Source organism: Cupressus sempervirens, chromosome 3 (assembly GCF_028749045.1).
Source record: "Cupressus sempervirens isolate cs-2001-9-10 chromosome 3, ASM2874904v1, whole genome shotgun sequence".
Classification (NCBI taxonomy): Eukaryota; Viridiplantae; Streptophyta; class Pinopsida; order Cupressales; family Cupressaceae; genus Cupressus; species Cupressus sempervirens.
This window is the reverse complement of record NC_143120.1, coordinates 974188755-974200900: the sequence shown is the minus strand read 5'-3', so window position 1 is coordinate 974200900 and position 12146 is coordinate 974188755. Positions and strand designations below refer to the sequence as shown.

Sequence of the window (12146 nt, the reverse complement as noted above, 5' to 3'; positions counted from 1 at the left end):
GATGATGAAACAGGGGCATGTTATAAACACATTCACAATGCAGCAACCTTCGTATCCTTTAGTCTATGGAGGAGACGTTGCGAATGCCTCTGGTGGATTTTCTTCAGATGACTCGCGGTGAAATGCATAACAACATCAAATGCAATTTATTAAGAATTACTTATTTAAATTGGATTTGGTCATCATGTTGTACTCAAATTTCTCTGTTTGTATGATTGTGAATTTGATCAGTGGCTGCGGGTTATATTCACTGGATCGGAGATTAGTTGAAGGGAAAATAGTGCTTTGCTACTTAGCAAGCCCTTCTGATCTGCCAGATGGTGGAGTTTATGTCTCTGGAGGGGCGGGAGCCATAATAATATATAGTGCCAGCAATGATACGGATTTCTCATTCATGGTCCCTGCCACAGTTATCTCATTCGAACAGGGAGACATTGTCAAATCTTATATCAATTCCACAGGGTAAATGCATAAATGATTACTTCTGTTAATTTACATATGCTACAATTATATTCATAAAAATCAATAAAAACTCTAATTTGAATGGCTTAATAACAAAATGAAAACACTAAATAAAAGTATGCTTTAATCTAGGCAGCTTATTTTTCATTCTTCTACATTTCATCAGATCTCCTACTGCAAGTATTCCAAAAAGTGTGGCTAGCAATGATTTACCTGCACCTATAGTAGCTTCATTCTCATCGAAAGGTCCCAATGGGATCACGCCGGATCTTCTAAAGGTATGAAAAATGTCTGATTCAAATTGAAAAGTTTATCTTAATTAATTAGTAGACTAATCCACTAATGTCATATTTCCTTGACAGCCTGACATCATTGCACCAGGTGTAGATATTATAGCAGCTTGGTCAAAAGCTGCACCAATGAGCATGAATCCTTTGGACAAAAGACAAGTTGATTTCAACATAGTCTCTGGAACATCAATGGCATGCCCTCATGCAACAGGGGCAGCTGCATATGTCAAATCATTTCATCCAGACTGGTCTCCTGCTGCTATCAAATCTGCTCTAATGACCACAGGTGGAAATCCATTCTGCTAACCAATAACTATCCTAACAATTAATTTATTATTTCTTATATATCCTAACAAATTCATTTTTAATGCAGCATCAACATTAAATGCAACATTAGAGGGAAATGAAGTTGCAGAATTAGGATATGGTGCAGGTCAGATTAATCCCCTCAAGGCCATCAATCCGGGGCTTGTGTATGACATCGATGCAAATTCTTATATCAACATGTTATGTAGTCAAGGGTACAATGAAACATCTCTACGTTTGCTGACAGGAGAATTTACCAGTTGCTCTTCAAATTTATCTGAAAATGGAGTACGGGAACTTAACTATCCTTCCATGATGATTATCAGCAATGCAAGCAAGCCCATATTTGCTGAATTTCCAAGAACAGTTAAAAATGTAGGACCTGCAAACTCTACTTACCAAGCCAATATTGAGGCACCCATTGGAGTGAACGTAACAGTAAAACCAGATACACTCGCTTTCACATCCTCTAACCAAGAGAAGTCATACAATGTGAAAATTGAAAGTGAAGGTGTACAAAATGATAATCTTGTAGTGTCAGCTTCATTGACTTGGAGCTATGGCAATTACAGCGTCCGAAGTTCCATTCTTGTATATCTAGCATGATATGGTAAGATAACCATTGCATCTATGTTTACTTATTCATCTCAGTATTGCTTTTACAATTGTGTCTCTAGATCCCCGTCTAATTTTTTTTCCATTATCCATGGTTATGGTTTTCCTTCTAATTTTGTTGTAATGAATTTTGCCAATGCAAAATTGCTGGAAATTTGTATACTAGCAGTTGCATCTTTGAAGGGTGCAAGGATTATGCCAATAGTGTTATATATAAGATAGCGTTACAATATTTTTGAGATGGAGTGGCCACATACACGAGATACATGATAAGAAAGTTTTTTAATCTGATTGTAGTGAAGATTCATCTTTTTTATGAAAGTTTTTTGTTAAATATAAATGAATAATATTCTTTGAAAAATAGTTTATATCTCAAAAATATAAAATTTTAGATTATGCCTTGTAAAAAAATATATATTCTCACACAGATTCAAAATAATGCAAGTGAACCAAATATTCTTTTTTAAACCTTGAATTTAGCTTAATATCTTTAAAAACATACACCATGCACCAAATTTTGTTCTGACTAAAGTCATACGACTCAATTAGGAAAAAAGTAATTTAGAACTTCTTAAATGAAGGATAAATTATTGAAAGTGGTCATTTAGAGTGAATCAACTAATATAAAGCCAGGCCCTTTCAATTTCATTTTGTCCATTTGCAATGACAGTGAAACTTATGAAGAATTCTATCAGCTTGAATTTCTTTATTAGTGATGCATGTTTGGTTTAAAAAATTATATATATTTTTTTATTTCCTTCATCCATGAGATTTTCTGGTGATTCGATCAAGAATAACTAACAATAATAATGAAAGCACAATCGATTCTAGGCTCCACCATTACCACAAAAGTATCATTCTCCAACAACACATCTGTTGTCTTAAATTTCCAATTCATCTATTAATACAACAACAAAAACAAAACCAAAAATAAGAAAACCCTATCATTTGTATAACCAGTCATAATTAGTAGAATCAATTACCTTTGCAATCACATGCTCTCAATTGTAGATTCACGTTGTAAGTTGTAAATAGCTGCCTTTTGTCTTCACATGCAAAACTTCAATAGGTAGTAAATTTTATAGTCTTCACATGCAAAACTTCAGTAGGTAGCAAATCTTAGAGAATGATTTTAATCATTTGGAATTAAAAATTTGTGTAAGAATGCATAAACGTAAGTCAATTTTTAAGTTTGATAATTTATCATTTTTATAGAATTTGGTTAATGCATTCTCATGGCTTGCATTAATCATTTATACACAAATATCAATAATAGTAAAGAATAATTGCAAATTAATTTTTTAATGTAATGCCAAAATCTTGAATATATATTTGAAGTAAAAAGAAATTATAAATGTAAGTATTTTTTAAATATAATTTAATCACACAATTATTTTTTACATAATAATTAGAGTAAGATATATTTGTTGAAATTATTATGATGAAAAGTATAATTAATCAATAATTATTTAAAAACTATTAGTTTTAGTGCTAATTATTTTTTCTTGTTTCTAAGTTATAATTTTATGATTTCAATTTATAATAAAAATGTAAGAGAAGTCTAGGTTAAATCAAATCACAAGATTAAATCAAAATTATATTAGATTATCATATATTTGTGTTTTTGACAATATTTCCTCTTAAGGTGTATTGCCAATGAAGTTGAAACAAAATAATATTATTTACTTTACAAACTAAAAGTCTCACATATGTACATTAGAAAAATCAAAAATCAAAATACTTAAATCTAATTGGTTGAAATAAAAAGATTAATATGTAGATAAATAGAAGTGATTGACAATCAGATTTGATGAGTGAATACATAACCTTATAATAACAATGACTTACTAAGAATTTAAGCAACATCAACACTGCTTAATCAACACAACATACCTAATATTATAAATATATATAATCAAAAGAAAATATTGTACATTACTTTATCTGATTCCCACCACCAAATGAATTAGTCTATGTGCCAATGAAAGCCCAATGCATATCTTGGCCTTTATACTAATTCGAAATCCTGGCCTTTGTAATCAATGTTGCATTCCAAAAACCTATCTGGATTAAAATTAATGGGATCTTTCCACACACTAGGGTCTCTCCCAATGGCCCATGTATTCACAACCACATGTGTAATCTCTGGAACCAAATACCTATTAAATTCAAATGACATATCTTATCTTTTAAAAATCAATGGAGCTAGAGGATGTAATCTAAGCACTTCCTTCACTACTGCTCAAAGATATGGAAGATTTTATATGTCTTCATCCAACTCCGCTTGGGCCTTTTTCATCATTGTTGGGTTTCTCATAAGCTCTACCATTGTCCACTCAATTGTTGTTGAAGTTGTGTCGATCCCTGCAATAAATTTGCACTAACAAAACAAAACAAAAATATGCCCTAACAAGACAAGAATTTGAGAAGTTTTAATAATAGCAGGGAATTATAGAAAATTGATGTTAAGAAGAAACTAATTATTATTGTTAGAGTAATTATTTGTTTACACTTATTAATTAAATCAATTTTATTTAATTAAATAAGTTTCATATTACTCTAGTTTTCCTAAGCTATCTCTTAGGTGTATATAATTAATATTTATATTAATTATAATGTGCAACCTAGCTTTTTTAGGCTTTAGGTTACCCTTTTTGGGTTTTGCTCTCCTTTTATAAGGATTGATCTCTTTGTAATTATTAATCCGTTGTGTAGTGCTTGCCCCTGGTTCACATTTTGTTATCATTGCTGAACTCTTTTAGAACTAGTTTTATATTGTTGGTTAGCAGCATTCTTTTGAGATTATCAGATATTGTGCTATGGATTCAGTTTATTATGTGATGAGATTACTTAGACTCTACATTTCATGTATGTATGATGATTATTTTTAGTGTTCACAATTATTGATGATGATTATTACATTGCTTTCAATTATTAATGATGATTAGTAAGATGATTTATTATCATATGTGATTTCTTATGGATACTTACCCCATACTTACATGTGTATGGTGTGCGTGTTTTCCTTGCGTGTTTATTTTTGTATGGCGTGTCTGATGTGGTTAAGGAAGGGAGTCGTAGTCAACTGCTAGTCGGGATCTACACGATGTACCACTTCCTACCATTGTCTGTTTAGTTTAGTATATATTGTGTTTGTACATGCATGATTTTTATGCAGGTTGCAGGTACCGAGTATCGACTTCCCTGAATTGCCAGAATGAGCGTACCCTATCACATTATCTCAATGATAAGAGAGGGGAGATAAATTCTCAAGTCCAAATCCCAACCCTTTGAGCCATTTGTCCTAATTGGAAAATTAGGACAAGTATCTGAGTTGAATACCCACCGAATGTGTCAGATGACATATTTCGTGATTTTTAACCCTTTAGATTTATTTTGTATGATTTGTTCTATGATGGGTTTTCATATTTTATCTTGGAGGTCTATGGTGAATTTTTCATTAATTAAGTGTTAATAAATAGATTTAATTAATAAATTATTTATTTGAGAAAATTAATAAAATATCATGATCTTTGATATTTTGATTGTAATTAATTAAATGTGAATTATTGGAGAAAAAGAATTAAATAAAAGAAAACTAGAAATTAAAATTAATAATAATTATAAAATAATAATAAAGTAATAAATAAAATAATAATAATAAAAGTTATAAAAATTAAAATGAAAGTTATAAAATTTAAATAGAAATTATTTAAAAAGTAAATTGGAGTTATAAGCTTGCATGGGAATTAACATGTGTCAACAACACGGGGGTTAGTGCATCAATTAAGCACTTGGTGTCTACAACTCTATGACTCATCAAAAAAGAATTGGAAAAGACTCATGCTTAGTTGGTGACACCTTTCAACGGTTTCAAGAAGCAATCCAAAGGTTTCTTGAGAGCTCTTTATATTTAGGCATTCATAGAAGCTTAGGGAGAGGGTGGAGAGCAATTGGAGCATTGGAGGACTCAAGAACTCTGAAGAAGGGAGCTTGCTCTGCGAGTTTTCTGAGGAAGAGCGAATTAGCATTATAATCCGGGTAGATTCTTGTGATTTTTCTTATGCTATTTTCGCATCATGCATTGCTGTCTTCTTCATGTCTTCCATATGCCTTCTGAGGAATTTCATATTTTTATTGTATGCATTTTCAATTTGGGCAATTAAATTTATTTGAGAATTTTATATGCATGGATTTTTAAAAAAAAAAGAAAACGAGTTTGGGTTCGAATTAGAATCAAATTGAAATAGATTTGAAAATGGTTTCAAGATTTATGGCCAAATCCATTAATGAAATTATTGGATAAATTTAGAGAACAATTACCTTTTAAGAAGAAATTTTTAATTGTCTTGTCACTGCCCTTTGGATAGACCCGAACTCAGTCATTCATAACTTTTTATTGAGATCGAATTTATTTGATCGCTCCGGTCGGAGTTCGCGCAACTTGGCCCTCTCCAACATATTTAAATTTCAGCCCGATCCAACAGTTCATTAGGGAGATATGGTCGTCATACTGGGACTGTTTATTCAAGGACAGATATTTCTCCATTTTCCATAACCAAGAGTTCTTTATGCTTAAACTTCACAAAAATAATATATCAAAGCATGGAATGAATTAAGATATTATTGCAATCTTCCCTTATTAGAATCTTATTAATATGCATTAGTTTTATATGGTTTATTATCTAATCTAATCAAATTTAATTAAGATTAGTTAATAGTAAAAGAAGTGTAATTAATTATTAGTCAATCTAAGTAAATAGATTTTTAAATGAGAGAAAATTAAAAGAAAAGAGATTTTTAATATAGTTTATATAGTAAAATTTTTATAATATTGAATACTATTTAATATATATTAAACAATTTTAGAATTGTTTAATGAAGATGATAATGTTAAGAATTTGAAAATTATTCATGTTAAAATCTACAATGAGTCTTATTGGTTTGTGATAGGGATCTCTTTCAAACAACGTTTATATAGACAAAATATTATTAGAACAATTAAAAAATGGAGTCTAATGGTTGATTTTAATATTGATTAAATAATTGTAAGATGATAATTTATATTATGTTGACTTAAATTTAGAAACTCTGAATGATATTGGATTAAGACTAAATTATTATGTTATTGGTTAATACGTTTGAATACCTTAATGGAGTTAAGAGTTAGTCAAATATTAACTAATGAGTTTATGGAAGAATTCTATAGATCGAGTATGTATAGTTTAAGGAGTTTATTATTTATTAATGTTTGTAAGGACTAGCAAACTATTAATAAATAATAGTTTAAATAGATATCAACAAATTTGATTAGAGTTAATCTAGTGGAGATTATTTATTGATTGAAGTTTGGTAAAAGACAATAATTTTTAAAGTTGGATTATAATTAATTTTTAATCAATTGATATTCATTGAGTTGATATTATAACTATGATATTAATAATTAAGTTGTGCGATAGAGTCTTATTTGAAAAGATTAATGATAATACGAATTTGTTAAGGGAATGTTGGTATTCTTTGAAAGATGACGAATATGGTCATTTAAGATTTTCAATAATTATTATTGAATTATTAATATGATCTTTTGAGTATTGAATTATAATTGACTTTTATCATACAGAATTATAGTTAGTTATTAGTCAACTGATATTAATTGGAACGTTGCTATGATTATGTAATTATTAATTAAATCAATCAATGAGAGTTAATTAGATTTAATTAACAATTAAGTTAAGTAATGAAGATTTAATTGATATAATTCTTCTAATAAGATTGTAGAAATATTGATATCAAGTTGATAGGTCTTATTCTTATGACTTGAATGATGACCTTAGATATTTAATGGTGAAGACTTAGTAATATTTAATTGAGGATTATTAGAATATGGACCTATGTTAATTGATTGATGTAATTGATCATTTTAATAAAGTTATAATCTCTTATTCGAAGAATGATAATTGGTTCTCTTATAATATAACAAATAATGATCCTAAAAAAGTTGAAAGGTTAATCAATTAGAATATGGATCATGGTTAAATATAAAAGACAATTTAATTAAGGTCAATGATGATCAGTTTAGTGAATATTTACCCTTAAGTTATTCTTAGAATGTAATTCTTAATAATGGAAGGATAATGCTTTCGGGGAATAATTGGGTTGACTTGTAGGTCAAATGATGAAACTTAAGACACTTGAAAGTATACTTGCAAACAGAAAACTGGAAACCCCTACACATTATTCAACTATGTGAATTTAGTAAACCAAAACATGTGTTTGCATCATGTATTCTATATGCTTCTTGTTTTGGGTTTTGGGTTGACTAGTGTTGACCAGTCTTAGGTTGTTACCAAAGGCTCGGGGGTTATGAGATATGATGGCATGTTGATCTTATCTGGTCTCAATCTTTATAAGCCCAACCATGGTAATGTGATCGTATGCTCTATGAGATGTTTGTATTTACTATTGTTATTGTTCATCAGTCTTCATGTGTGAAGATGAGATGTATGTGTATGAGACACTTGAGCTAATCATTTTTGAGTCATCGATCAGTTATCTTTGGATTATTTTTTAGTCGCCATGATGCGACTGAAATGTGGATTTATTTCTTGATGATGTCATGTTGTGACATGTTTGACTCAACCATTTTGGAGTCTTCGATCAGTATGATTTTGAGATATTCTTAGTTGCTTGTTGAGAACCATTTATCTTGAGATATATTTTGGTTATTGAAAACCAATGGATACTTATGATTATCAGTGATGCCTTCAGTTGCCAATAGAGAACTATTGTGGTCATGATTTTCTATGGATGCTTTTCGGATGCTCATGGAGATTTGATGATTCTTATTGTTGATATTTGATGCTTTTATCATGAATATTTGATGATTTTATTATGGATTATCTTTTATGATTTTGAGATTTATGATTCCATGAGCTTAGGGTAGGTAATCTACTTGTAGTGTCAGGAAGTGGCTTGCAATGGGGGTCGGGGCCCTAAGTGGCTGCCAGGGTAACTCATTGTTAGTTTGGTTAACAAGTGATAACATTTACACACTAAATGGGTTCGATTAAATGAACCTAAAAAGATAATTGTTTTGATGTTCTCGCCCATGCCTTGAGTGCTTGTACAGGCTAGGATGGGAGTAGTGAGAACGCATGGTTGTGACCGTGCATTCCGTAGTATGCCTTGTCAGTATGAGAGGATACTAGTGGCCGCATGAGATCAGTATGGACCCGTGGAGTTTAGCTAACTGCCAAGGTAACTTGTATGTGATAAATGCGATGACACTTTCCCACTTGCAAAGTAGGTTTCTTACATGTCATTGTGTGCCTCTGAGAATTAGATGTCGATTTTGTGTGTGTTGGAACCTTTGAGTTAGTATACTTTTAGGATTCTTGAACTTTTTATGCTATGTGTATTGATATCCTGTTTGGGACTTGAGATTATCTCCTCAAGACGGTGGGAGTGGACCACTTAGGTTCCACACAGTCGGGTGGTAGTGTATTTTCACTCTTATTATTTGAGATCCGTCCGAGACACCGTGGCTGGAGTATCCTTGGTTGGTATTTATTCTTCATTATGTTCTTGGAGCATTATGATAGATAATATACCTTATGATGGATGTATTTACTGGTATGTTTCTTATATTGATGATTTGTTTTACTTTGCATATGTTAGTTGATGATTTATTATGCTTTACTTTGCATGTTAGTAGGATGTTTTAGGAGTGGCATTCCTACTATGTTAATACAGATGATCTCTTCAGTGCTTTGGAATGTTACGCACGGAGGGATGGCTAGGATCCACGATGGTCTAATGATGCTATTTACGGTTGGGAGGAACCGTGCATTTAGTTATTTATGTTTGTGATAGATTCTTATCTTTTGTGATGGATGTTTATATCTTTTGTGATGATGTATCATGTATGATATGTGGTTTCATTTATGTTATTGCATCATGGATTAATATTAGATGATGATGATGTACTTTATTTACTTGGATGTTTACTCTTTTAAGCTTTTCATACCCTGTGATATGTACAGTGGATGATTGAGCTAAAACTAAAACATAATTATAAAAGGACACTTGTATATTGTTTAAGTACATTGGATGTATCATTGTTATTTCATAAGGATGGGATGTTAGATGAATAGTTAATTTAGATGTGATACAACATTAAGGAATCTTTAAAGAATGTAGCCTGTTATGTATATATTTTATGTTTATTTTCATTTGAATTGTTGCTATTGCTTCCGCAAATGTTATGAATGGTTTTATCTTTCATGTTTTTAAAAAAAAAAAAAAATTGTTTGGCAAACTTAGTAAAATTCTTTGGATCCCTTGGCGAGGCATTACACGTTGAATAATCTTTTCTTCATCTAAATAAAATTGGCATATTTTTCAGATCAAACCCTTGCCTCTTCTTATCTTTTTCTTCTCTATGACAAGTTTTTTGCATGTAGGTATTCTTGGGCTTTGTGGATTTGAGTGGCATATTTGCTCAAATCCTATATGGAGTCAAAGCCAGATCTATTATAGCTTGTTCGATATTTGGAGAAAAAGGGAGAACAAGGGTTTGGTGGATTAGATATGGTGTTTCTCTAATATTTTTTGAGAAAATAGGGGGGTCACCAATTTTTGGAGTCGTTTGAGGCCAAACGAACATCACAAATAGATTCAGATGGTGTCAAAACTTCTATTTTCATATAAAATTTATCTAATTTGAACAACGTTGATCCAGGAGGCAAAAAAAATTGCCTGGTAGGGCCGTACGACCTCTACATGCAAGCTGAGGCAAAAAAAAAAATTTTAAATCGCAAAAAAAAATATTTTTACGCAGTTTTAACCGTGGCGGTTTGAAAACTGCAAGGGAACCACTAGTGGTTACTGCTGCAGTCACCACTAGTACTCCGTCTAGCAACCCACAGCGGCCCCACCATAGTCCCCACGGTGGCCAATCGCCCACCCACTGCTTGGCCGCCACTCTACCAGAGGTGCGGTGGTGGGTTTTTTTTTTTATTTTTTTTATTTTTTTATTTAAAAAAATATTTTTTTGTGCATTCCAGGGGCCCTATTGGTTCTTTCTCCAAAACTTGAGCATACTGACATATTTTTTCAATCCAAAAAATGTGTCAAAATTTTGGTTTCGAGATAGAGATATTGGTGCAATTTTTTTTGGGTTTTGATGCAGTTTGGTTGCCTATTTTGGTAGTCAAAGCTGAATATTCTATTTTGCACTTTGGGAGGCATATCTTGAGCATCTGATCTCTAATTTGGGACTTATTTATATTGTTGGAAATTTATTTCTGTGCTCTTTCTAGTGATGCTAGTTTTTATTCCAAATTTTTCTCCAGGCACATTCTATTCAGTCTTATATTTTTTTGCATTCTGGTGGATATCCTAGTTGTTTCAGGTCTGGAATCGATTTTGTTGCTTCAAATGATTTGTCATGACTTGTACTATCTTTTGTATCAATCTTATGTCTTTTTCTATCATTGTTGATATCATTTATAAGCATCTTTATGCAAACACACTAAGATAAAGTGTCACTCTATGCATTTCAGGATCCTTTCATCATTTTGATTTATTGTATTCGCACTATATTATAAAGTGCCATGAGGGGATAGTTGATTGTCTTTTAGTGCCCTCTTCCTTTTTCAAGTGAGTGTTCCTTCCATGATATTAGCCCCATGATGTGTTAGTGACACGTGCCTTTATAGGTGTCTGTACCTCACTCTTGATGTGCCTAGTTCTTGTGTTGTAGGAGTTTTTTGGCCCACTTTCTCAGTTTCTTGTCACCTCACCATGTCTGTATTAAGGGGGGGTTATTTTGTTGTTTCTAGTGCTTCCTTGGTTTGATGGTTCATTGGAGTAAGCTATGTATTTAGTTTATGATCCTATATACTAGGCGAGTGCAATGGTTGGCTACCTATGCATTTTGATGAGATGGATCATCTACCATATCGACACTCTTGGTTCACAGCTTTCTATTTCCATGGAGGTTCTTCAGATTAGCAGTTTCTTTTTTATAGAGTTTACGGCTTCTTCATGCCTCAATGGTTCTCTTCATGATCACTCTTTGTTCCTATCTTCTGGAACATTATTTTCTATCTCTTTATGGAGTAGGGTTTTTCCCATGTGGTTTTCTCTATTTCTCCATTTCATAGAGATTTTGTTGTGATTGGTTACCTCATCAGGCCTTGTTGTCGAGACCCATTTGTATGCTTTCATAGTTGTGCTAGGTTAGCTTATCTTTTGAGCTTCACTTGGGGGGGGGGGGGGGTGGTTGGTGGGGTTATAGTAATTTTTTTTTACACTTATTAATTAAATCACTTTTATTTAATTAAATAAGTTGCCTATTACACTAGTTTTCTTAAGCTATCTCTTAGGTACATATAATTAATATTTTATATTAATTATAATGTGCAACCTAGCTTTTTTAGGCCTTAGGTTACCCTTTTTGGGTTTTGATCT

At 31.6% G+C, this 12146-nt stretch overlaps 1 protein-coding gene across 1 annotated transcript in view; it reads left to right on the top strand.

Moving 5' to 3' along the window:
• Nucleotides 1-1664, top strand: part of LOC149570001 (cucumisin-like) — a 61407-nt gene extending 59743 nt beyond the window's left edge. The window contains exons 8-12 of the mRNA XM_089817067.1: nt 14-117; nt 232-462; nt 629-740; nt 825-1038; nt 1126-1664. Coding sequence (XP_089673193.1) covers nt 14-117; nt 232-462; nt 629-740; nt 825-1038; nt 1126-1664 — 1200 coding nt within the window. The remainder of the gene's footprint in view (nt 1-13; nt 118-231; nt 463-628; nt 741-824; nt 1039-1125) is intronic.
• The last annotated feature ends 10482 nt before the right edge of the window (nt 1665-12146 follow it).